The 26,089-nt window shown below is 45.0% G+C and overlaps 2 protein-coding genes across 2 annotated transcripts in view; one reads left to right on the forward strand and one right to left on the reverse strand.

Moving 5' to 3' along the window:
- GAS6 (growth arrest specific 6) overlaps positions 1 to 4,274 on the forward strand; it is a gene marked incomplete at its 3' end in the record, with an annotated part of 44,102 nt that extends 39,828 nt beyond the window's left edge. Inside the window, exons 14-15 of the mRNA XM_082014298.1 lie at positions 18 to 246; positions 4,123 to 4,274. Coding sequence (XP_081870424.1) covers positions 18 to 246; positions 4,123 to 4,274 — 381 coding nt within the window. The remainder of the gene's footprint in view (positions 1 to 17; positions 247 to 4,122) is intronic.
- A 4,805-nt stretch (positions 4,275 to 9,079) lies between these two features.
- Positions 9,080 to 26,089, reverse strand: part of TMEM255B (transmembrane protein 255B) — a gene marked incomplete at its 5' end in the record, with an annotated part of 75,185 nt that continues 58,175 nt past the window's right edge. The window contains 3 exons of the mRNA XM_082007702.1: positions 9,080 to 9,286; positions 19,860 to 20,019; positions 23,060 to 23,145. Coding sequence (XP_081863828.1) covers positions 9,119 to 9,286; positions 19,860 to 20,019; positions 23,060 to 23,145 — 414 coding nt within the window. The 3' untranslated portion in view covers positions 9,080 to 9,118. The remainder of the gene's footprint in view (positions 9,287 to 19,859; positions 20,020 to 23,059; positions 23,146 to 26,089) is intronic.

The raw sequence follows: 26,089 nt of genomic DNA on the forward strand, positions 1-26,089 counted from the left end.
TTTCCCCTGCTGTACAGTTTATCATCGTGGCCTTGGAGAACACTGTTGTGTCCAGAGTGGCAATAAATCTCTGCGATAAGAAGGAACACTCTGTGGACATCCACCTCAAGAAAGATCTCTTATCCCTGAGGGTAGATGGGATAGCGGGAGAGAGTGAACTAAGCATCTCTGAGTTAGAGGACAGCCTGTCCATCTTGGAGAGCTCTGTGCAGTCAACAGTGAAGACGTATGTGGGAGGATTGCCAGGTGAGCATCTAGTTTTGTAGTGTGGACTACAGACTCCCGACTCACCTTGCTGAGCTGGCAGTCAGGGAAACTGTCTCCGCTCATTCAAGCCAGGAGCCTCCTTCTCTGTTTCTGCTTGAGCAGGCTTTGTCTGCAATGCAGGCATGTGATCTCAACAGATGTGAGGGTGTGCTTGAGAGTTGTGTTTTTTTCTTGAATGATTGTGTCCTTCTGAGGACAGCTGGAGGCAAAAATGCAAAGAGGAGGCTTTGTTTGGTCAGCAATAGGAATGTTTTTTCTGAAGGGTAGCTGTAAGCAGGCTCATTATCTTAAACCTGGTAAAATCCATAGGAGCAGGACCACAGGCTCCTGCAGTACTTCATTAATGTAATGAACATGTGTGAGCACTTCTTGAGGGGAGTACCAGGGCCTCACATTGTTTTGACTGAAGCTTGGGAAGCCCAGTGTGGTGATTATCCCTCACTGATGTTCTCTCTGAACTGATCACAGCACCCCACAATTAACAGATTTCCTCCCAGCAGAGTGTACTTAGGGCACAGTCAAGGGGCTACCACCATTTATAGTTTTGCTGGCTTTTCAGCAGCAACAGGGCTTCTCATGGGAGGTCAGTTTGCTCCTCTGTTCTGAAAACAGAAGATCAAACTTCCACCTGAATCATGAATTTTGGCCAAGTTTGGGGGTTTGTTTCTTGTTCTGGCTGAACTGGTTTATCAGTCCCTACTGCTGAGGAATGCAATTAAGGAAACACGTCTCTGCTGCAGAGCACTACATCCTATTTTATTGCCAGCAGCTAAGCAAAATCTTGCCCTTACTTGCCCAAGCAAGGTGGGGGCAGCAATGTTGACCTCTTGGCAGGTGCTGAAGCAGTCAGGCTGGAAGAGGGTGGGTGAGATGCCATGTGTGCCTGGACACATGGCATGACTGTTCCCACCATGAACAAGAGTTTACAGAGTGTTTATGCTGATGTTGTAAATGGCTCCTAGTCACACCTAAAAGGGGGAGGCCACACACTCTGGGATGTTCACACACTGGCAGGAACAACACTGAATCCCCAGATGTGGCATTTTCCAGCATCAGACTGAGTTGTCTGAGCTGGCCATTGGACGGGGAAGACGGGTCACCCACTGTCTTTCAGGTAGCTCTTAAATGCACAGCAGAGACTTTCACAGCTCAGAAAACAATCCCATTTTGTCACTGTCCCGAGTTCTCTATGGTTAGCTTAGACTAACTATGCTGGGGGAAGCACGGTTTTTAATTAGCCAGAACTAATTGTGAAATATCACAGCCATGGCTCTTTAGACCCAGCTGGCTTCTGCAGGTTTAGCAACTTTCCTGCTTTGATCTGTTCTGCTCAGCAATAGGAATTTCTGCCTGTGGTCTGCTTTTGGCATTGAAAGGAACCCAACACTTGCATCTAGAAACCTTGTCATTTGCCAAATGAATAAACATTTCAGCACTTTGATTGGATTCATTACTCTGGGTTAAATAACTGTACCAAATGGTCAGATTGAAGTGAGTTTGGCTTATTCAAATTTTGAAAACATTACGTCATCTTTGGTTTTTCCCTGCTTCCATACCCTGTGGAAAAAAAAAGTATAGAGGTCACACTTAATGTCTTTATTCCATTTGTCACAACTAAAGAAAGAATTCTGGGTCAAAATATATAGTATGTCCCATCCTGAGAACAGCTAATATTGCAGATATGGAAGAAATGTTATTTACAGTTTCGAGAGATAAGAGGGAACATATAGGTATTTACTACCTTTCCTATGGTATTTTAATTATGGTTAATCCTAAATTATGTCATTTACATGATGCATTGTAGTTTTTCCAGGCAATGTGTATACCACCAGGTGAAGGAGCCTTTAAACAAGGCTTATTTTTATTTTATTATTTTATTTATTTTATTATTTATTTTATTATTTATTATTTTTAGTAGAACTATAATTTTATTTTATTATTTATTGTTTTGTTATTTCTTATTTATTTTATTATTTTATTATTACTGGACCATTTCAGACAGATCCATTTCTAGTCATGACAGAAAATGTAATATTTGACATGATTTGCAATTGTAACACAAAGAAAATATTTTTTTAAATTATTTTTGGTAGTATCTTACAAATCCATCCAAAAGCCCACACTGTCCTTCAGTCAGTCCTGTGGCACACGTAACAAACATGGGGACAGACTTTTTAGCAGGACCTGTTGAGATAGGACAAGGGGTAATGGTTTTAAACAAAAAAACCATAGATTTAGAGTAGATCTAAGGAAGACTTTTTCACAATGAGGGTGGTGAACCACTGGCACAGGTTGCCCAGAGAGGTGGTAGATGCCCCATCCCTGGCAACATTCCAGGTCAGGTTGGACGGGGCTCTGAGCAACCTGATCTAGGTGAAGATGTCCTTGCTCATTGCAGGGGGGTTGCACTAGGTAACCTTTAAAGGTCCCTTCCAACCCAAACTTTTTCTATGATTCTATGATTCTAGCAGCAATCTGCATGATTCCTTAGATGAGTGTTCAAGCTGTTAAGCCAACACTCCAACAACTTCTGAGTCAAAATTTAGTTTACATTCATGTGATGTACTATAACACAGATGCCCCCTTCTCTTAAGCAGACTTCACAGATAAAATTTGGTAAACGAGGAGGAATAAGAAATAGCTACAATGATTAGTTTAAGCAACTACCAAGCAATGTTACTTTTCAGACAGGAAACCGAAAAAAGTATAGTATCTCTTTGTGGCTTACAGTTCATACACAAATATTCTTTCTCTCAGTCCTAGAGTCTGTCTGAGCTGTGTTTGGTCACATCAACTTCAAATTTGGCTCTGCGTGTCTTCAGGCAGAACTCTTTAAACTGCATATAATCTCAGGTCAACAGGACAACCTATTGTTCAAGTTGTCCTTGCTTCAGTGTAAGGATAAGGGGTGTACTTAGCTACCTGCATTGTTGTGAAGTTAAATAATCTTTGAGTCATTCATTGCTCTCCATTGCACAACCAGCTTGATTGGGCTGGCTTTGGGTTGTAAATAAACTAATAGCCTTAGGGGGAGGGCAGAGCACACAGTTCAGGTAAAGTTTCATGTTATTATGTTACTACATGGGGTTTTTTGTTTATTTAAGGTCAGTGTGTATACGAATTTGCAGAAGTTTGTAATAAGATTGACTAATTTCCTCTAGTCTGTTGGATTGTACTTAATGTCTTCTTCCTTGCTATTTGTTTTCTACCTCTGGTACACTGATGAAAAGTATGTCACCAGTGGATGTCCACAGAAAAAATTAGTCTCACTAGTCTTACCAACTCCATTGATGTATTCCAGCACGTTTCTGATGAATGCCAGCAACCTTCTTCTGCTAATTGTGGTAAACATAAGTCCAGCAAGCAGTAGAGGCTGCATATACTTCCTGTGATGAAGTTCTTCTAATAATCTTTTGGCAGATATTTTGGATAGAGAGAGAGGGAGAGCATTAGAGGAAGGTATAACAACTCCACTAAAGACAAAGCAGAGGGTCCAGAGACAGAGGGGAGGAAACATCGAGATGGAAGGCAGCGTGAACGCAGTTTGCAGCTGGAACGAAGCCTTGCCGCTGTGCAGCACATAGTTTCATCAGTACTGGAGGCATTGCAGGGACACAGAGCAGCTGAGGAAGGGTTCAGCCTGGGAGGAGTGCTTTTGTGGACAAGAGCAGTTGGTGTTTTCCCTACTTCTGGGATTGTGCCCTTGCCTTCTGGTGGGGGTGGGGGGACGTAGACATCCCAGAGTGGAGAAGAAGAGAGTTTGAATTCATTGAAGTGATGCTCATCTGAGCATAGTTAGGGCAGGTGTTTATTCAAAACCAGCCATCAGAGATGTTTGTCTGCCCTTTCACACAGACGTTCCTGTCACTTCAACTCCAGTCACTGCGTCCTACCATGGCTGCATGACCGTCAAGCTGAGCAACAAGGCACTGGACTTAGATGAGGCTCTCTACAAACACAGTGACATCACCTCACATTCCTGTCCTCCAGTCGAGGCGGGTCAGTAGGTACCACTGCAATGCGAAAGTTTTATACTCCAAAACTTTCAATGCTTTTCTTTTTTTTTAAAGATATAAATTATTCAGACCTACCGCACTGCGTGTATAGTTTCTCTTAAACACTGAAGTTATGTAGGAGCTACTGATCCTTATGTCAGATTGATTATTGAAATACTCCTTTGCTTTGAGGTTTAAAGGTTGTAATATATTTGTAAATAGTTCAGAAGACTAATATTAAATAAGCCAAAAGTACAGAATATACCTAAAGTGAATGTTATCTTTAGACTGTAAGAGACGGTTTTATCTGTAATGTGGAAAACCTGGTAATATATGAGTGTGGACTGGAAGAAAAATAATAATTCTGTATTTTTTTTTATTACCAAACACTGCTTTCTGATTTGCAAAATATGAGAGAATAAAATATTTACATACAAGTTTTTAATTTACCTGTACTGAGATTATTCTGTATGCTGTTATTCGGAGATAATGATTCAGGCTATGCCTGATGTGGAGATTACACTACTGGGTTTTTTTTGTTTGGTTGGTTTGTTTTTTTGTTTGGAGACGGGGTTTTATATGTGCTTATGTCAGTATTATATATCTTCTGGGCTGGAGAGCGGTTGGTTGCTGCTATTCTTATTGCTAGAGTTTCTCTTTCTGGTGCCACAGATAGAAGACTCAGTTACGACCTTTAGAAAAACCCTTGGTCAACAGAAAACAAAATTGGGTCAGCAGGAAACAATTAGAAGGAAAGACTCAGTAAGTTGAAAGCCATATGGCTTTTGTGTCAATAACCGCTGAAGCAAATGATGAGGTGTCAAGAATTGGGGAATATTATCTGGCAATGACATATTTTTGCTGCTTAATTTTTAGGTTGGCTCATTCACTGTGAGCCTAGTGGGAGCAGAGAGGCTTGAGACTCTCAGAGTTAGCCAGGCCGAATTGCAGTGTGGTGAGAATATACGCGGGGGTTTACTCGGGAGAGGCTGTAGAGCCATAAAGGGCATTCAACTTTTAAGCTATTTTTGTGAAGTTGGGGCAGGCTTTGCCAAGCCTGCCGTGAGGCACTTAAATCTTGCTTTATTTCGTCCTTGTCCTGCATCAGATTAATGAACTTAGAAAGAAGTATATGCTGTGGTGGAATACTGGGTAGCTAAGGTTACCCCATGCTTCAGAGGGTTAACGTGGAAAAGGTCTACAAGGTCTTTAATGAATTGTTTGTGGTCATTCTACGTCATGTTTTGCCCAGTCAAATATGGAGATGACAGATTAGCCAAATAATCCACGTGTGACATCTGTGACCAAGCTATGGAGATACAACAGAGGAAAGGATAGAAGAGGGGGAAGACTATCCAATCATATTTCCTGGTAAGGATCCCTGCTTTATTTAGCAGAGAAGAGGAAGGTACTCTCTTAGCCATTAAGACAGCATGACATCATAGCAGTGTATCATGACCAAATCAGTCAGCGGTAATACAGTAGGGCAGAAAAGACCAGAGCTTTATCACTTTCAACCAACCTACTCTTTACACTTACTGATGGACCTGTCAAAAGACTTTCTACACTCAGGTGTGACCAGATGCAAGTTTGAAAGGATAGTTGCTCACCAGACAGGAAAAACTTATTGGCGGAGTGTGCATGGGTAGGAAAACCCAGAAGTAGTTCTGGTTTTGCTTTTCTTATTGAGCAAGGGAAAACATTGCTCAATAAGTACTCTGAGAGTACTTTCTGTTAGAACTGATGACTCTGGATCAACTTGTGATATGATGGAGAACCCAAGAAACATTAGTTCAGTATCTCCAGTGAGAGCCAGGAATCCAGAAGATACTGTGGTTAATAGCACTTCCACATTGCAGTGCTTTGTTGTCTGTGTGTTTTTCATGGTTATTCTAGCCCTTCACCAAAATACATCTCCCATCTTTTTAACTTGGAGTACCTCTAATGAAAACAGTACAAACTTGGAAGACACCTACTATTTTTTAAACCACGTAGATGAAACAAACCCTGGTTTACTTTGTTCTTTTCAAAGGAAGCATGCTAGCAAAATAGTCTTATGTCTGGCATTTTTGTGTAATTTCTGTGGTAGTTCCCAAAAAACTGCCATGTGGCATAAATGAATCACAAACATGTCTGACCTTTGTGTTAATGTAAGTGGTGCTATTTATGAGGCCAGAGTTATTTTGGATCCTGGAAACGTGAACCCTGTGGTACAGTGTGGTACTCTGCAGTTTCAGACTTAACATTATATGAAAAAATTACCGTAATTCCATTTTCTAAACCAAACTAATTCAGACAAAAATTTCTCCTGGACTGTGCATATGTGTACATGTATGCAAAGATATTTTGCATAGGCCACAAGACCCCCAAACCCAAAATGTGGTTTAGAAGAGAAAGCTGGAGTTTGTAAGTCTGGAGAATTACAGAAAGTGGGGGTCTTCTGTGTCAAGCTGGATTGTTTTTAATACCCTACAGCAGTACCATGCTGGAGGAAGAGGCAGCCGCTTCTAAATACCATTGAAAAGAGACGAAAAAGTGATAAGCATTCCTTCATTCCTCCTCAGTTACTGTGCTTCCACCCAAGAGATATATTGATTTAATTTTTGTTCCATTAGCAGTTTAGGTGCTCAACTCAAAGGGAGCAAGTCTATTCTGGGCTTTGAGTCCTAAAAATGAACCCTGCTGTCCTCCCTGGTAGTATTCAAAGTAAGTAAAAAGAAGTAAATGTGTAGTTCCACTCATTTAATGATCAGAGTCACTGTGCTCTTCACAGCATGCATTTGCACAAGAACTAGGCTTTTTGGATGCGCTAAATTCATGTTTAAAGGAAAAACAATGGTCTCCTCCCTGACTGCTGTTTCTCTTAACAAGGTTCATATAACTCCCCTTGTCAACAATACACATAAGGCTCCTTGTCACTGATGTTAACATCACTGGCCTAAAACTTTGCATCTCAGAAAATCCTTCTTAATTGAACTGAACATGTTTTTTACCATCCATATACATTAACCTCTGATCTTATGTGTATTAGTACTGAATCTGCTTTTTATACATAGAGGTACAACACAAACTAACACATTTCTTGAAAGGTGGAAAATATAATGTAAAAGGCAGATCATTCTTTGTTCTATTTTCAGCTGGTCTGATGGTGTCACTTCTTTTCAAAGGAAACTGTCAAGTAGGCTGGTTTTGTTTATGTAGGGTTTTTTAATATTTTCATAATATGAAGCAGCTGCTTAAAATGTTAATGAGAAATACCTTCCTTTCCCTGCTTTGCTCTTTGGCTTTTCAGGAAATTTCTATAGCTTCATTGCTGTCTAGACTGTAAAATCTATAGAGCAAGCAGCACCAGCACCCTTCCTGCAGGAACAAAATGCCGTGAAGGGATGCGGCAGGTTGATGGGTTTTCACAGAATCACAGAATCACTAGGTTGGAAAGGACCTTCAAGATCATCAAGTCCAACCATTAATCCAGCGCCACCATGTCCCCTAAACCATGTCCTGAAGTGCCACATCCACACGTTTTTTGAACATTCCAGAGACGGCGACTCCACCACCTCCCTGGGCAGCCTGTTCCAATGCCTGACCACCCTCTCGGTGAAGAAATTTTTCCTAATATCCAATCTAAACCTCCCCTGGCACAACTTGAGGCCATTTCCTCTTGTCCTATCACTAGTTACTTGGGAGAAGAGGCCAACACCCTCGTCGCCACAACCCCTTTTCAGGTAGTTGTAGAGAGCGATAAGGTCTCCCCTCAGCCTCCAGACTGCTGGCGTAGCCAGTCCTGCCCCGAAATATGGCAGCCGTGTGCTAAGAGGCAGGGTGCACACGACAGAGATCAGACTTTGTTCCTGTCAATGGCACTGCTACAGGTACCGCTGCTTAGCCTTGTCAACATCTTTTTGTCTCCATACAATAGGAGAAAACAAGTATTAAAAAAAGAAGGATTTCTGGCCCTACATCCATTCAGTTTCAGTCATTGTAAAATGCCTAGATCAGGTCTTGATCAGTTTAAAAATAAATAACGGGTTTAACATAGAGTGGTTTTGTTATGGTCCTCTTTTGACTAGAAAGGGATTAATTCCAGCACAAAGCGCAGCTTAAGTACCTGTCTGGAAATTGCATCTTTAGCACACTGACATGACATTTTACTACACAGACTAGATGGGCACAAAATTTGGATAAAATAGTCCCAATAAATTAACGTTTCTTTTTGAAACTTGAAAGAGAGAACTATTTGGTAGGGTACTTTTTCCTCTGTTCTTTTGTTTTCCTGTCCTTACAAATATACACAGCCTTAGGTAGAGTATAAATATACACAGTCAATTTTATTGTAAAATAATTGCCACACTCCTTTTATTGGTACAACACTTTCACCAAAAAGGGTTATTAAATAAATACTACAAGCGAACACACACCTGATCTCTTCTTACCCAAAATGATTGACTCGGAGAGCTCCTGACTACCCACTCAGACAACACAGGCTAGAACCCCTCTATATTGGTTTATGAAAGCAGAACACGCATCCAGAGCGTTTTCTTCATTTCTCCTCTTCAAGAAAATGCATGCTGCAGTGTACTGAGAAGGAAATACCTCATGCTTGTGGTAGCCAGAAAGCAACACTGCATTTGACTGCAGGCAAACTGGTGGTGACTGGTCACCGCGCTGGTGATGTGCCTGCCCTGACCTTTCCAGGTTCTGCTCCGCTCCCAGTGAGATGCGGGTAAAAGCAGGGTGGCCGTAACACACTCTGCGGCGGGTCCCTTGGGAAGCCTAGTGCCCGCACAGCACAGTTTCCAGAGGTTTCTTAAAAACAAAATAAAAGCCTAGCAGCTACCTAAAGTAAACTCTTTGTTCTATGGTGCATACGGTGGAGGCTTTTCTCCAGGCAAGAAGTAAGTCGGTGTGTGGAGGGCCGGAGCATTGGGGGGAAGGCCGTAGCTGGAGCTGGACTGAGATGGAGGCTGCGTTTCTTCTGATAAAGAAATGTCAGTAGATGATGTTCCCGGAAAATTGCTGGCAGGCTGTATACAGACAATAAAAAATACCTTCTTCAGTAAAGGATTACAACCCCATTTGCAGCTCTGCGTTGTTGGCTGTGTAAGTGTCATATAATAAGCCCCATGATTAAATTTCTCAGGCATTGCAGCACACCACTCACTTTAGTTTTAAAGCACCTGCTTAAGTATAGCAATGATGGTGTCTAGTGAAACAAGTCAGATTCCATCTGCAGCCCAAGTCGTTTTTAATAGACGTTGCGCTTACAGCGGGGCAACAGAGCAGAACAGGAATTTCTGCGGGAAAAGATGCTCTGGCATCCTGGGTGAGGCGCTGCACCTGACTGGCTGACGAGGTTACGTGTAGCTGCTCGTTTCCAGGCATCACTATGAAATTTAAATGATCTCAGCTGTAACTAATCTCAATTATAATACTTGCATAAATGCAAGGTTTTATTCCTGTGCCAAATGCAGATTCCTCTTAAGAGAAAATTATACAGGTAGGCGTATGTGTCCCCATAGGTGCTTCACTTTGGCTGTCTCAGTCATAATGAGGCTTTGGCTGAAAGTGGCACAAAAAATAGATAGACCTTAGGAAGCAGCCCATGTTCAGGAACAAGCAGAGTTTGTTAAAACAGAAGAATGCATGTAGGGATGAATGTTCTGGATAAAATCCTACCACTACTTTAAACCAAGTTTTGCTATTGATTTAAAGAGGGTCAGGATTTCACTCCTCCCCTCACATGCCGGCACATGCCAGTCATGGGCTTCATCAGAAGAGTTGTGCTCAGCTCCCCTCATGTTCAGGCCTAAAGTGCCTGGAATTCAAAAAACAAAACAAATCAAAAAATAGTAATCATGGATCTTTTTCAAGGGAAATGAAAAATCTGGGCAACTAAATGCTGCTTCCTGCTGCTAAAAAAGTTAATAGTCACCATGTAGAAGGCCAGTACCAGGGCTGGCACTTGGACAATGGCGTCTCAGAGCTGCCCAGGGCCCACAGACCCCATGCCACAGTGCCTGGCTTCTCTGTGGGGCTCTGGGTCAGCAGGGGCTTCTGCCCTGGGTCAGACCCCCATGGCCAGGAGAATGTTGTCCTGCCTTTGTACCACAGGGTGACTTAGAGAGTGAGAAATGAGGACATCCTGACAGGAAGGTTGATTATGCCCTTTAACTCTCCAGGAGGCAGTGCAGATACACTGACAGACCTGCTAGCTAGATCAGCTCCAGACATAGTTGTTGGGGTTTGGGGTGGTTTGTTTTGGGTTTTTTTATTTATTTTGGAGTTGTTGCTTCCTTCCCCCCTCAAACTGTAGCCACTGTTTCCATCTGTCTGCCTGGAATTGCTTCTGTAATGACTTCTCCTCTGGCAGGAATGACTGGCACAACCCATACTGCTGTCATCACCACCAGTCCCTGCACAGCTAATCATTTACCTGACCAGCTGGCAGACCTGTTACCAAGACTAGTTGTGACTAAACTGTACCAGTAAGGGATGAATGATATTGTTAGCACACGCTATGGTAAACAAAAGAAATGCTGGTTACATCCTTGTCAAAATGCATTCCTGTTCCCACCCTTTTTTTGTTTTGCATTTGGCCTATTTCTGCCTGCAGACAAGGAAGCATGAGGTGAACCGAGGAGCGTTTACCACCAGCTCAGGTTATGAGTTTTTTAAAGGCTTTGTTTGCCCCTCTGGCAAGCAGTTATTCCGTGAGATACTGGATTCAGCAGAGGACTTGGAACAAATCTGCTCAACGGTGGGAGGCACAGGTGAACTCAGGCTCAAGGCCTTTGAGCTAATGGAGCTTCAGTCCATTCAAGTGGGGGCGGCGCTTAGCCTAGGCGTGTTGCGTGCCAGACCAACCCAAGGCGGGATATGGAACTATGGCTGTGGATTCCCTCTGGTTGAGGTGAGGGTTCAAACCAGAGCTATTAGTTGGTAGTTGGTTGCTAACTGCTTTACTTCATTGACTTGGGTCAATTCACTTTTTTTCCCCCTAACTCTTAGCTGAAGAAGGTCTTGCTCCTTTTGTTGTACTGAACCACCACGTGTGTGACCCTGCCCCAGCTGGGAGCAGGTGTAGGGCAATGTGAAGTGCAGAGGCTTAGGAACAGTGTTTAGCAAAAGCTATGGCGGGCCAAAGGGAACGCTGAGAAGAGAGGTGCATCTTGGGGCCCTCATGTGGGTCTTGGTCTACATGGTAGCAAAAACATTATGCCTTTTTTGATGCCCAAGGGCATCCTCTGCCAGGAATATGTGCGAGTCTCATGTAGGCCTTGGCCCACATCAGCCAGCCCTATATGGATGTCTTATGACCATTAGGCCACCTCAGATGCCATATCTTTAGGCAGCTGAACTACATCCCTAGATCACAGGGTTCAGCCTCAGATGTTGACGTCTCAGTTGAAGGCTCAAGAACATAGTTATCTAGGCGCAGAGCATAGTGACAGGTAGTAACTGAATCCCACCTGTAGTCAGTGGAAAGGCCTTTAGGGTGCATTTGTAGCTCTCACATCATACATCTTCAGCCTGAGAGAATCCACATGTGGCTCCCTCTGTGGACTCTGAAGGGTAGACCAGCTCAGGCAGTGTCTCCTACACTATGGACAGCTAGAGCTCAATTCAGCTGCCCACATGTAAGTGTCCAGCCCTTTTGGGATGCCATGGGCTACCCCAGACATCCACACAGATGTGACACAGGGACTACAGGACCTGGACCCTCCTGGAGGGGCAGCAGGAGCCAGGTGACTACCTGATCTCATTATCAGGCAGCACTAGATCCCTACATGCCAACAGTCCCTGCGTTTAGCCAGATGAATCCCAGATCCAGGGTCTGTAGTTGCCTTAAGGACCAGGACCAGCTGAGCAGGGCTTCTGAAGACCTGAATCCAGCAGCTGGGCACTGCTTGGAGCACTTAGATGGGTCATGAAGACCTAGCTCCAGCACCATGGATTCAGCCTACAGCTCTCAAGTAATGGAAGTGGATGACGGTTAAGCTTCTGGCTGTTCCTAATCAGACCTGCTTCTAACATTCACTCTTTTGTAGCTTTGAGTAAGTTTATTATTATTTTTTTAACTCTTATACTGATGCAGAAATTAATTCTCTCCAAACTACAACATAATGAACTCATACGTGCAGGAAAGTGGCTTGCCATTTTTTTCCTAGGAAAAGGATTAAGCACTTTCCCTACTGGCGCCCAGTGCTTCTCACTAACATCTCCTGGCTTGGAGACAGCTGATGATGTCTGCCGCTGCATGTTGTGAAGGGGAGAGAAGACAAATGAACACACTTCTTAGAATAAGTAGAAATCTAGGAAAAGACCTGTGTTTATTTTAGAATGCAGTTAAGAATTTGGGGTAAATATGATGTATTTCTGTTTCTCAGTGGACACAGGACTGAACAGTTACAACTGATCCTCATGACCACTTTACATGCATCTTTTCAGCTTAATTGCTTTCTTTCGTCTGTTTTTATCCCCTTCTCTCTGCTCTTGGCTACGCGCTAACTGAACTCTGCAGAACAGCGCAGCAAACAAAAAAATATCTCCAAGTGTGCTCTTTTTTTCCTCTCAAGCCATGTCTCCAAGAGTGCCTGGCCCTATTTATGTTAATAAGTAAGACATGCCAAGGACTGTTCTCTCGCTGTGACGCCAACTGGCACAGCACATATCACGTCGCTACAGCTGAACTCTTACCACCAAATCAGTGTGAGTGTATGCACACTGCCTACCAGGAATGGGTCATTGCCCTTGCCATCTCCTGACCCTTTCCTTGGCGTTGCTCGGAGACTGTTGCGTGGTCTGGGCCAAATCCATACCAGGAGCATGCTAAGAATTGACTGGCCTGGATGATCATCATGTCCCAATACCTGTGCCCAGTAGCTTATTGGCCCTGAACAGATGTAGCCCAGGAGGCTGTGGGGAGCTGGTCCACAGCTAGTTCATGCTCAACATGCAGTGTTTTCAATTAAGAAGTATTGCAAAACTTGTGGTACCCACCAGTCTGGCACTACCCAGCCAAAGTATAACAAGCCATTGGACTGAACAAAACAGTCCTACTGTGCTTTAAAAAAAAATCTAGAAATTCCTATGATTGCTCCAGGGTCTCAGTACATTCAGTTATTTACCAGCTCACCCTACATTCTTCACCTCACTCTGGGGCAAAAAAACCCAAACACCATCCTCAGCACCACTCCCTGGATTTTCCAGGCCAGCTCTGGGCTGGATGCAGTGTGGGCTTGGAGCACAACTTGTACTTCATCCTTCTGAAGGAGGCGAAGCAGTGTTGACTCAGCTCATGTTGTATCCCCACCCGCAACGGAAGAAAGCTGCACCTCCAGCAGCTTTCCCTCCTGCCTTCAGGCCAGCTGCCTCTGGTCAGTAAGGCTCAGCAACCTCCACCAACTACCACAGCAGCTCTGTACCTGTCTCCCAGCGGTGGCCCATAGCAGATGCCTATAAGAAGACTGAAAGAAAAAGGGGTCCATTTTCTCATGAGCACCCATTGGTTCTTGTGGCAGGCAGCCACCTGGGGACTTGTGGTGACACCCGAATCCCTGCGACTGATGGACTAATCCCCTAACCACTCCTGTATGCTCTTCCATAACACCCTGTGGCAACTGAACTTTCTCTGGTGTGTAAAAACACTTCCTATTTTCTGGCTTACCTTGCCACCTGATAGCTTTGCTGGGGCAACAAAAACTGTGTGATGAGAAGTTATCACTAATATCCAGCCACAATCCTTTCCATAACACCTGATTTCACATACCTCTTATTTCCTCCCCTTTCTTGTTTCCTTCCCATCTGATGAGTCCTAATGGACTTATCTCCATATTAAGTTAGGTGGGCTAAGGGGTATAAACTTTTCTGCCTGTGTGTATCAGATGCTTCCTTTGGCTTCCCCTCATGCCTCTGCTTTTTCTTGCCCAACTGTGTTCATCTTTATGAATACTGTAGCGCAGCTCTAATCCCACATTGGGATTCCTGGTCAGCAGAGCGAGTCCGAAGGACAACCAGAGAAAGCCTGAGATCTGACAACAGACCTGAGAACTAGGCCCAGACTAAGTTGTCCTAGAGATGAGTCTGTGAGTTGGGATCCAACTTCCTTGCCTCGTTTCAAACCCCTGGGAGCAAAGATCTACCACTGCAGAGTTTGTACTGAGTTGCAGCTTATGCTTTTCTCAGGGAGTAAGAAGGGTGCCACTTTGTACTGTACCTGAAGAGGTAACGGGTAGGATGGGTATGTAGAAATAGTCGCCGCAGAAGGACAAAACCCAGCGTATGTCAGGATCTGCTGGGCAGGATTGTACAGGATCTGAGGAGGAGGTGCAGCACTGAAAGCAATTTGGGACAGAGGTACCTGTTGAGCACAGAAGACAGCAATATATCAGCACAGCACAGAGGGGGCTGGAGCAGGAACTGGTCCTAACACAAGCAAGTAGGCAACTTAACAACTTTCTACGTTCCAATACAGTACCAGTACTACAGAAAAACAAGGCGCAGACAAAATGAGCGAAGGGTGTTTCTGGAGTGAATTTTCTGACCAGAAGTACACAGCTATTTTCATCTTCTTGCCTTGGAAAAAGACTGCTGTTGCTTCCCTAGCATGAGTTGCAGCACTGGCAGGACTCCAGACTTGAGACGCCCTGAAGAGCTCAGCATACAGCTTTGACCACCTCTTCTTATCCACCCCAGCACCAAACACCCGGTCCCTTCACAATTTGCCGCAGACTCTTTTCCAACAGCAACTACCTGATGCCCTCTTGTCCTTTCTCTCTGTTTTCCTACATAGATCTACAAAGATCTCCCTTTCCAGACCACTTGCTCTTCTTTCACAGCTCCCTCTCGCTTGTGAAATGGAGTTTGCTGCTGGCTGTCCCATACCACTCCCCACGTGCATATCTCATTCCTACTGCATAAAATCCTCCATCATACCCCGTGGCTTTATCGGCATGTGCCTTAATTGCAATGTGAGATGAAGTCTGCAGGAAGAACTAATAGCTCATATTAAACCAGCTAATAGAACTAGGAGAGAAAAAAAAAGAGAATGTGAAATGGGGCATGTGTTAAACCCTGGAACCCTGTGCTATATAACCACTTGTGAAGGACAATAGAGCTCTGTGAAAAATTTTCATGCCCTCTGCTTTGCAAAGAAGACACATCCAGTGGTTTCTTTTCTCTCCTTTGTTTTTATTAGCAGATTCCTCTATATGAGAGCATGGAATTTTATTTTTACTGCAACAATAAAATATGGTGGTTGCCAGACAAACGCTGAAAGCAGCAGCCAGGATTGGGGGGGGGGGGGGGCATTTCCTTTCAGATTTATCAGTGAGAGACATAAACCACTGCATCCTCTGGAGATAGTGAGAGATCTCTCTGTGGCTGAGAAAAGGTGTATTAATCATGTTTGTACATGGAAAACATTGTCTAGGTCACTGATGTACCACATGAGGTTAACTGACAATTCAGGCCTTGGCACTCTGGAGACACTTAGCACCCCAGGAGCTGGTGTGGAGAAAGGCTAGGGTCAAAAGCAGAGATCCTGTTTCATGGGAGAAGGCAAGTCTCCCATCTTCAAGGTACTCTCCTCAAAACACCTCCTTTCTACCCACCCTGCTGGGGGGCTATGGTGGGGAGAAATGGAGAGACTCTGCCTTTCAGACAGGGGTAGTGAGGAGCAGCTAGCAGGCTTGCCTCAGACCCAAAGGTTTAGGGGCCAGTGACACAGCTCACCCCGGCCGGCGCTGAGCCTCCTCGGAGGAGGGAGGCCCTGGCGCAATCAGGTCCTTCTGGCTATGGATGTAAACGTGGCAAGAAACACGCGTTTTGCACAGCGCGAAACACAGATGCCTGTTCTTCATCGGTCACCAACTTTCTGGTGTGGGTTTCTTTGGATGCCACTTCTGTCCTTCTCCCAGGAATCTCTCTCAGTCCTCTTATGTTTGCTCCACCCATGACAGCAGTGCTCTCCAACTGCTAAGGACGAGCATCACAACAGTCCCAGAAGACAGGTTTGGGGAGTCATCCACCCCAAATCCACTGATCAAAGCACCTTGTTATCAGGCTATCTGGTCTCAGCCTGGAGCGAGCAAGGATTTCACAGAATCACAGAATCATTAAGGTTGGAAAAGACCTCTAAGATCATCAAATCCAACCGTCAACCCAACACCACCATGCCCACTAAACCATGTCCTGAAGTGCCACATCTATGCATTTTTTGAACGCTTCCAGTGATGGTGACTCCACCACCTCCCTGGGCAGCCTGTGCCAGTGCTTGACCACTGATTTGCAGGTATTGAAGCTTTTATCAAGTATTCCAGTAATGACACTATGTTAAATGTCACATAAAAGTCCAAGGGTAGGTGGAGACATTTTAAACTGAAACACCACCCAAGTCAAAGAGATAAGGAGCTGTGAACTGGCCAGGGAGAGCTGCCAGTGCCACGCGGGCACCTCGGGTCAGGGAGCATGGGGAAACCAGGCTGTGGCCAGAGGGGCTGTCTGGCTGTCGGCCACGCAAGCAACGTGCTGGGCTGTGCGGCTGCAGAGCAAGGCAGGTCAGCTCGCAGGGCCCACAAGAGCCCTACCAAAGGGTTTATTTCTGGGCTTTTTTTTTTTACTTTTAATGTCAGACGGCACCTTTAGTTGCACAAGTGCTAAGATATGAACGCATGGCAAGTAGCTCACTAATTAGGGGTTCATTTTGTTTTCCTTTTTAGAGCAGGGTAAGGGAAGAGGAGACAGGATGAGGGACTGATATTTAATCTGCTCAGATTCCCTTGAGGACTCCAAGAAGGAGACTAATTAAAAAAATTAAAAAGGCCAGCAACCTCCCCCCACCATCTGACCAGCGGTCATTCTGATTAATGCAGCCCTAAACTCCGGGCAGGCAGATTCCTCGGCAAGGTGTGTCAGGAAAACATCTACAAGTCATCAGATGAACACCGCAGCGGGGAAGGGAGTTTCTAGACTAACTCTTAGTACCAGCAAGTGAAGTTTTCCAGGCATTTCTTTACCTCTGTCTTCTGTAAGAAATAATCATGTCGTTTCGCCGTTTTGGATACTCCAAGTACATACTTCTATTTACATTATATCTTAATCTGCTTTTTGTTAAAGGTGACTTTAAGGTAACTGCCTAGCCGGCATCCTGTAGCCAAGCACACAGCAGTCCTGAAAAGGAGGTAACGGCAGCAGCCAGCAGCTCACAGGGGATGGCCCCACGGGTGACAGTGGCCCCACCGAGAGCTGACATCTTGGGGGTCAGGAGAGGATGAAACGTTTCCCACCGAGCCGGCGCGGCCCTCCAGCAGGCAGCCAAACCACGGGGAGCGTGCCAGGGGCTGCGGGGAACTGGTCACAAGCAAGAAAACCTGCAACAACCAAAACACCACTTACTTCCTTTTTCTGGCCAGGAAACGTGATGGGTTTAGAGGCAACAGCACCGTTTTGTAAACTCTCCCCTCTGTAACATGTTTTGGCTGCCAGCTTTCCCCAGAGATAAACAAGACGGTTTTTGTTTGACTAGTCAGCCTGGCCCTGTGTTTTCTGCAAGTCAACCTCAGAGCAATGCCCTGAGGCATTTTAGTGGGCTTTGCAGCTCTCCTTGCAAAATGCCAGTGAGCATTTTTGTGGGAAGGTGACATCCTGAAAGAAAGAAAATTGTTCTCCCACACATTTTGAAGGTTTTTTTTCTTATTTCAGTCTCATGCCCTTTTCTCTCCCTCTTTTGCTTGATGTTTTCTTGGCCTGCATCTTCCCCAAGAGTTACTCCTTTCAAAACGAAAGCGAGCAGCAGATTAGCAAACCAGCTCTGGGACACCACTCAAAAGGACCCTGAAAAAGGACAGGCAGAGGCAAGGAGCGGTCGTTGCACTTTGCATTGCTGCTTTAGTAACGCTTTCACAAGCATAGCATGGCCCCTGTGCTGAGGTAACTGACACAAACTCTTCTTTCCCTTAAGCTTGTGAGGGGGTTTTTTCCCCTCCCACTGCAGAGAAGACATTAAACAGCTTATTCAGATCAGGTTTTTAGCTGGAGCCCCGACAGACTCCCTCCAGCCAAGCCTGGGGGGAAGCTGCACGTCCACTGCTGCTGCGGTTTCCTTGCACGACTTTACGCCGCCCAAAGCGCCCAGACCTTGGACCCAAACTCTATCTCCCAGCAAGGGAACAGGCCAGGTCATGGAGACCCCAGTTCCCCCAGGAATGTCCCCGCGGCCCGGCATCCCTCGCCAGCAGCGCAGCGATGGCGCCCGCGTGGCACAGAGCGTGCCTGGGCGGGAGCTCGCCCCGCTGCGAGGCGTCAGCCCAAATCCCATATAAGCCTCGGTTTGTGTGAGACGGATTAGGTGGGTTCAGGCTGGCTCTCCGCACCCTTCTCCATCTTGGGGGAGCACTAGGGACTCCCACATCTGCCCTTGGTGGAGGCACTTGCACCCATCTGCTCGGCAGGAGAACATACGTAGCAGCACTGGAAAGCCGCAGCGCTTTGCCAAGGACTTACTGTAGATGATGCCTGCCTTCCTCGCCTCATGGAGCTGCTCTTCCTCTCGCTTCGCATTGTGGTTGTTCCTGCTCCCCTTCTGCCATTGCTCCTCTCACAGGGAGGGGATGAATTAAGCTGGGAAAGCTGCTCCCACTCCCTCCCCTCGGGCAGCCGCAACTCTTTGCTGGCTGGCTGCAAGTTGTTATCAACTCCTTGCACGGGTCCCCTCACAGAAAGGAGAGCTCAGCTGCACATTTCTTAGATGCGAAGGCTCAGTGAGCTTGTTTGCCTTAAGCTAGAGAGAGGAATATTTCCAGGAAACATTTGGCAACTCCTAACAAAGGTGAATTTCAAATAATTCATATGGCCCTGCTCTGTCACATGGTTTTAAGCAGCCAACACGTTGTAGATAGCCTAGACACGCCGCCAAGGGACGCTGGGTGGTCAGAGCAGGGCCTGGACGGCCTCCAGCTACTTCACCCTTTTAGCATGTCAGATAATCTAGGCAGATGAGGTGCTGTATTACAGATTCCTTCCTAGCCCACAGCCTCTTCTGAATGCAGTGGTGCACATCAGCACAACATGGTGGTGCGGCACAGGGAGCAGTCAGAGGGTGGCATTCCTTACTGAAACAAAAGAGGAGGTTAATGTGACCTGAACGCAACTGTTTAAATAAAAACTTGACTGGTACTTCAGAGTTAATCCCCATTCTTGGGAAAAGAACTACATAGGATTAAACAGTCGCATCTAGGACTTGAGTTTTACGTGTTAGCTACAAACCAGCATCCTCAAATTCTGTGCTGGCCCACATGTTCAGTGCTGAATTAGAAGAAAAAAAAAAAAGATGCCACTAAGTGAATTGCCAGCATCTGTTCACACACAGATGCCTGTTTTTTCCCTTCCGTTCATGTATTTGTCCAGGCTTGACCTACTTAGCTGTGAGCAGCTGGCAACAGCTTAGCCTAAAGACCTATGTCTCCAAACCCTCAGATCACACAGGAAACATGTTTAAAGTGCCTCCTCCATACACTTATGCTTCCTTGGTTTTAACCCATTTGATAACATCAACAAGCACAGAAGTCCTCATATAAGGCCAACGACTGTGAGCCTTACCATGTCTTTAAATGCCCCAAGAATGGCTGCCGTAATAATCCCCAGAAACAACCCGATGATGTTGAGGACTGTGGAGGACCACAGCAGCCTGTACAGGTGAACCACGTCCTGACAGCTGCTCACGCCGAGAAATTCATAGTAGCTGGAGGACTGCTCTGAACTGAAAGGGAAGGCAGACAACATCACTACGGTGGGAACAGTTTTGCACATAATACAGAGCACCGGGGGATCTGAATCCCTCCCGCTTACTTTCCCCTTCGGCAAAGTACTTCATCTATGCTCCACCGAACACTGCTCAGATCAACTGGAGAAAGCTCTGCTGTAGACAAAAATTGGCTCTGCTAATGCCAGCATTAAACATGTAGTCCAACTAATACCAACCCTAGTTTGGCTGATCAGTCTTGTGCAACAGCAGGGACTCTAGGGGTTTTTTTTTTGCTCAGGGTCTCCGAATGCAGGCATAATCCTGGCATACGGATGCTGCCCTTAAATTAGCTAAATTTAGCTAAAGCTAAAGCATTGCTTTTTTTTTCTCAGCTTACCTGGAAATCTGCTGGCACCTCTGAAACTGTGGAAGACAAGTTGCCTAAGCATTAATTCAACCACAGAAAGGGAGATTTTGCCAGCTGGCTAAATTTGTTTATGGTGCCTGAGGTTCCAAATTAACAGATGCAACACAGTACCGTATAAAGATGTGACTTTACACTATGGATCATACTATCCAGAAACCTTTGTTCATATTTCCACACTGCACTGGTTATTGTAAATCAGGCATGTTGTGAAGCCAATCTTCACTATCTTGCTGAAAGTGAGCTACTGCAAAATTTGAAACCACAGTCTCCTGCAGTTCTTTCCAGTACCTGCCTTAATTCTGGCCCACTAATGAGCTCCTAGAGCAGCTACTTGAGTTGGAAAGATTTTTTAAATGCCAAGTCTTGCACTGTTGGGAAATTGCCATCAGATTATGGTGGAAACCAGAAGTGAGCAGTTTGTGCTCTCTTTTCTGTTCTTCCATCCCCAGCACATAGGGCATCAGTGGGTGGTGGTTAGGGAAAGCTCTGCAAATGAAGGTAGCAGCATGGAGAAATCCACAACATTTCTGGGAAGAACCAAGCCAAGCACAGTAATTCCTGGAAATGTCCAATCATTTGTTGTGGGACATGGTTCTGGCACTGCGGATCCACCACTGTTGAGTTCACTTGGGCCCTATCATGAGCCCAGACGTTGCTTAACTAAATAAACCTATAGCTTCAGCTGCCATGAGGCTGAGGAAATCTGACTTGTGATCCTGCCTGTGTACCAGCCTATTGCATGGCTGACACCAAGTTACTTCATGTGACTCTGTCTCCTCCTATTTCTCTCTAGCCCCCCAATAAACTGGGATTGCCAAGTCTGTAGAGCAGCAAGACTGCTTCTTTAGTCTGGATTTGTCCTTGTCCATGCCAATGCCATAAGATTTTGGTGTCCACTGTGGATTGCTGACAATGGCAGAACACACATGTATTATAATTATGTCATTGAGTACTGTCACAGTAACGATCAGTCCCAGGTGTTTCAGAGAAACCCAATGTCTTAGAAAAATTAGGATCTCCATCTGGAGGGACAGTATTCCTGATGTCTCCTTGTTGTTACCTTACGCATTAAGCAACAGAGTTTCAGTCACTTTATTTGATAACTCTGAATGCTTTCACCCCTTTAAGACCCCTGTTCTTTTCTGTATTGGGTTGAGCTGTTCGATACAGTGTTAACGTGCAGCAGTCAGTTGTGTACCATAGAAGAAAGCATTCTCAGTGTAAAGACACTGCATTGCAACTGCGATGTCTCTTCATTTGTCTATCATAGAAAAGGTACTAAAGTTGTGCATGCTCTGCCTTTCCCATGTCATTTGTTCTGCATACCACCATTGTGGTTGGTTTAACACTTCTTACACAAGCAAAAGACTTCAACATTCATAGGGGATTTTAATCCATTCCATAGACCTGCACTCACTTAGTGTCTCGTGTGCATGAGAAATATGCATCCATAGATGACTTCCTTCTAGTCCCAAATTTCATCTTGCTTCTCTAATTGAGTCAGGATCTGGGCAAGAGCTACTCTTTTATGCAGAAGCCTTGTGTAGAAGCCTTATTGTGCCGGCCTCATTCCCCTGCACCTAAAACGTCCATGTCTGGCAGCACACAAGTCAAGGCTTACAGAGGACTGAGGTTATTCAGGGCCGCTGGCGTGTGAAAAGGAGGCAAAACCAAAACAAAACAGGAGACATAGGAAGGAAGAAAGATGAGAAGTACATAGAGGGAAAGAAAGAGTGACTGTGGGTGAACTGTAGAAGGCTGCAGAGCTTGCATGAGAGTGCATGGTAGGATGATAGAGGGGTGCAGAGGGTGAGTCAGGCAGGTCTGCTCCGGGAAATTCTCCCCAGTTTCTTTTATGCGGCAAGACATGACGCTGCTTGCAGTTGAAATCTCTATGTGCCAGGTGGCCAGTTGGTTATGTGAATTCATTTCATCTGTCTTCCACATTACAGACCTTTGGGCTTGGCTGTGATGCAGTTTTCCTAACCACCTGTTTTATTCCTATTGCATGGCAACCCTGTACTAACCTTCAGCTGATCTTTGTAAGCATATCCAGACATTTCCTCTTTTATCTTCTGACATCTCATGCTTTGGTAATGATGAAGTCAAATGGACAGCTTCAGAAAACACTTCACAAGACTCTCTGTATCTATCCTATGGCAATTTAGCAAAATTCTGTACCTACAGAGGCTGTAGCTAACAAAAGAGCTCTGCATATGCCTATGACATGATCTCTGCTCATGGACACCTATGTTCCTATTCATTTCGTTTGCCCCAGCTTGGTAGGATAAAGAAGGATTAATTAAATCTAATGGGAAAATTGCATTGCAAGATCGACAGTAAATCTTGGCAGGGCTATGACTGAGTAGTTGATTTTGATCACACTGCAAAGAGCTTATGGACATATTTAAAGAAAAAGAAATGGAAATTAATGCCAACGCTAATATGCAACCCCTGACGTCTTCTCTGCTGGCATCAGGACTTCAGTCACAGAGGAACTGGATTGCTCAGCATACAAGGCCCTTGTGTTGCTTCTCCAGGCCCAAGGGCAATCCCTCCCCTCATTTAAGAGGAGGGACAAGCAACCAAGGATTTCTGAGAGGCCATTGACAGCACACAGGTACTTACTTCTCACAGTTGTACAGGTCACAGCAATAGCACGTGTTACTCTTTACTTTCAGCTGGCACTTGCTGTTTAAGGCATAACATGTCACCTGCCAAAAAAGAAGAGACTGACTTTTATGCTCAGTGTTTCACTGCAATGCGTGAATCATCCTACTGACCCAAAGAAGTAGCTACCGCAGCATCAGGTTTTATTTACTGTTGTGCAGAAAGATCCCGAGATTCCAAAATCCACGGCTGCAGGGCAGAAGGACATCCCTGAGCTCCCAGGAGTTTCACTCAGGACATCAGCCCCTGAGTCTCGGGGCATTTGCCGCATGCAGCCCAGAGCCCCCGGCACCGATCCGCAGCCAGTGCTGCCAGAGTTTTCAAGCACTGTGCTGCACTGCCTGGTGCTATTTTGCTGAGACCCAGAGTCTGCAAGTCTACAGCTGCAAGTCACGGCTGTGATGGAGGGACCATGGGTCCTGAGAGATACATCACAGCAAGCCACTGAAGTGGGTAAGAATACCACTCCATTATATGGGGAAATGGGCAAAGAACAGCTATCTGAACAGCTTCCAATGAACAGGAGCTCTCTCCTTTCACTAACACCCTCCTGAAGAAGGAAATAATTGGGAACAACAACAGCAAGAACAATCTCCAAACCCACAAAACAAAGACACTCAGAAAAGATCCAAGCACTACAGTGAGTAAGTACCATTTACTGCAGGCTCTTGAATAAAAACTGAAAAGGTTTATTTATGTGAGTGGGAATTGAAGGGATGGACAGATGTTAGAACAATAAAGATAGGCACAGGTAAGCCACTCTCCATCCAGACAAGAAATCTGGATGGTAAGCATTAATCACTTCTATTTTGCACTACAGTCCAATTGAAATATTTTGCATGTAAGGCTTTTTTCCCCTGAGATTTTTAGCTTATTGACTTTGAAATTCTGGAGAACTGTCAGGTGTTAAAAGCTAGAAGGTCAGAAAATACATTCCTTCTGTAGTTTTTATTTTGATAGAAAAAATGTACTATAGCCACTGAGAGGTATTTTGTTTGCAAAATGCAACTAAAATGTATTGTTGAGTGGAAAATTCCTCCTAATGAAAAAGTAGAAGGAGCATGCTTAAGAATACATGTCCACTTTTGAAAAGCTTCTGTCAAACAGTGTTGCTTAGCCATGAATGTGTTAGTCTGTGGGATAGTCTCCACAGGAGATGTTAAACCAGATGTTTCTCAGCTCCTCAGTTCTGGATCTGTGCATCTTTTTTCAGGTGAAAACTGCCACTGTTGAGGAGTCTGTACTGCTCACGTGTTTGTTTCCAGCAGAAAGGAAAGCCTTAAACACACACACTCAGCACCAGAGAAAGTTCATCTTGTGGCTGGTCTCAGACTTGCTGCACTTGTCCTTCGCAGGGTTTGCTTGAGCAGTGGAAGTTGGGTGACAAAGCTAGAGTTAAAAGGAAGTTAAAATGATGCCTTGGGATTGCTTTGCTGCCCAGGACAAGGCTGTACCTCTGAGTAGTGTCTCATACAAATCAACTCTTCTAACCTGAAATGGAAGTTAGGTTATAAAAGGACAGTCTCAGCCTAGGTTGCAATCTGGAAGTGGAGCTTGATACAGACATATCCCACTTGTCACAAAAATATCTCACCCAGAGATAGGACCTCATTTCATCAACCTTGTTCTGTTGTGCTTGAACTTACTGGAATTTCACATAAGGGCTTTGCTGGCCTGAAGTCACGTTCAGCTGCAGCTGTCCTCAGCCTGAGCTACAATGTACTGCAAAAGAGGAGCATGCTATCATCGACGACTGTGTCGGCTTAATCAAGATCCAGCTCAGAAGTGACTGAAACATCACACCTGGCTACTTCTCAAAGCTGTCCGAAAACCAATCCTGGAACAGGGTGTGCCAATGCATCTGCTACCGCAGCCATTTTGTTGGGACACCCTAGTGCTTTTGCACTACGTGGAACTTAAGACTCTGGTTTTGATCCCCTGTATGTAGTCAAAATGGCCTAGGACCATAGATAAAATACCCTTTTCCCATTACATGTGCATGATTGGGATTGGAGGGCTCCATAAGATGGAGTGGGCTTCTACAAAGGTGGTTTGTTCTGACGCATGGCTTTGGGGACCACTTCTGATAGGAAATAAAAGTAGTTTTCCCCTCTCCAAGCATTGATAAGGCCAGTTTGCCCCTTTTAGTGTTGAAGGGTAGAAGTACAAAAGAGGGAGATTGGCAAGATCTTAAACATGTTTTTAGCTACTTCTAGGCTACATGACATATTATATTATTGGCCAAAGGAGTTAATGTAGTTGTCTATTTTTATCACTGTGTTTTTGAACCATGCAAAGAGAAGACACTCCTTTTTAGGAGAACAGTGAATAAACGAAAATAAACAACTTACTGTGTGGTGTAAGCAAGGGTGGTGGAAACAGGCCATTTGTGGGTATTCTGCATGTCAAGACCTATTATTTCATTTCAGTGACCAGACATTTAGCTTTTTCATGTTCTGGCTGTTTGTGCCTGCCTACTCCCTCAGCACCAATTGAAGAGATGTTGTCACCTTATGGTAATTGAAAGAAAATAAAATTCCTTCTGCTTTGAGCAAAGAGAAGAACCAAAACAGGCAAACAACATGAGCTGGAGACCACTCACATGCTAGAGATGGCAATCAAAAGGAAACTTGCTCTCAGTAAACAATTTGCCTTCCTAGTTAGGTGTTTGCCTGGCATGCCCAGCATGTCCTCTGCTCACTAGCTGGCTAACTTAGGAAAAGCAAAAGCCAAGTTCAGATGCCACAGATCATTAACTCTGAATTAGCACATGCTGACTCTAGATCAGCGGACAACCAGACAAGATTGCTATTACAAACTAACTACACTTTTAAAAGATGTGGGGGTTTTGTCAGAATAGAGCAAGGAGCATTGGGTGGCCCAACTTCAGACATTCCCAGAATCTGCAGAACTGGGGAAACCTGTCTGGCCAGAAGCCTGAAGCTGGGGTCACCTGCGGGGAGTTGTGGTCAGTGAGATGCCAGCTAC

Source organism: Phaethon aethereus, assembly GCF_964289735.1.
Source record: "Phaethon aethereus genome assembly, chromosome: 1".
Classification (NCBI taxonomy): domain Eukaryota; kingdom Metazoa; phylum Chordata; class Aves; order Phaethontiformes; family Phaethontidae; genus Phaethon; species Phaethon aethereus.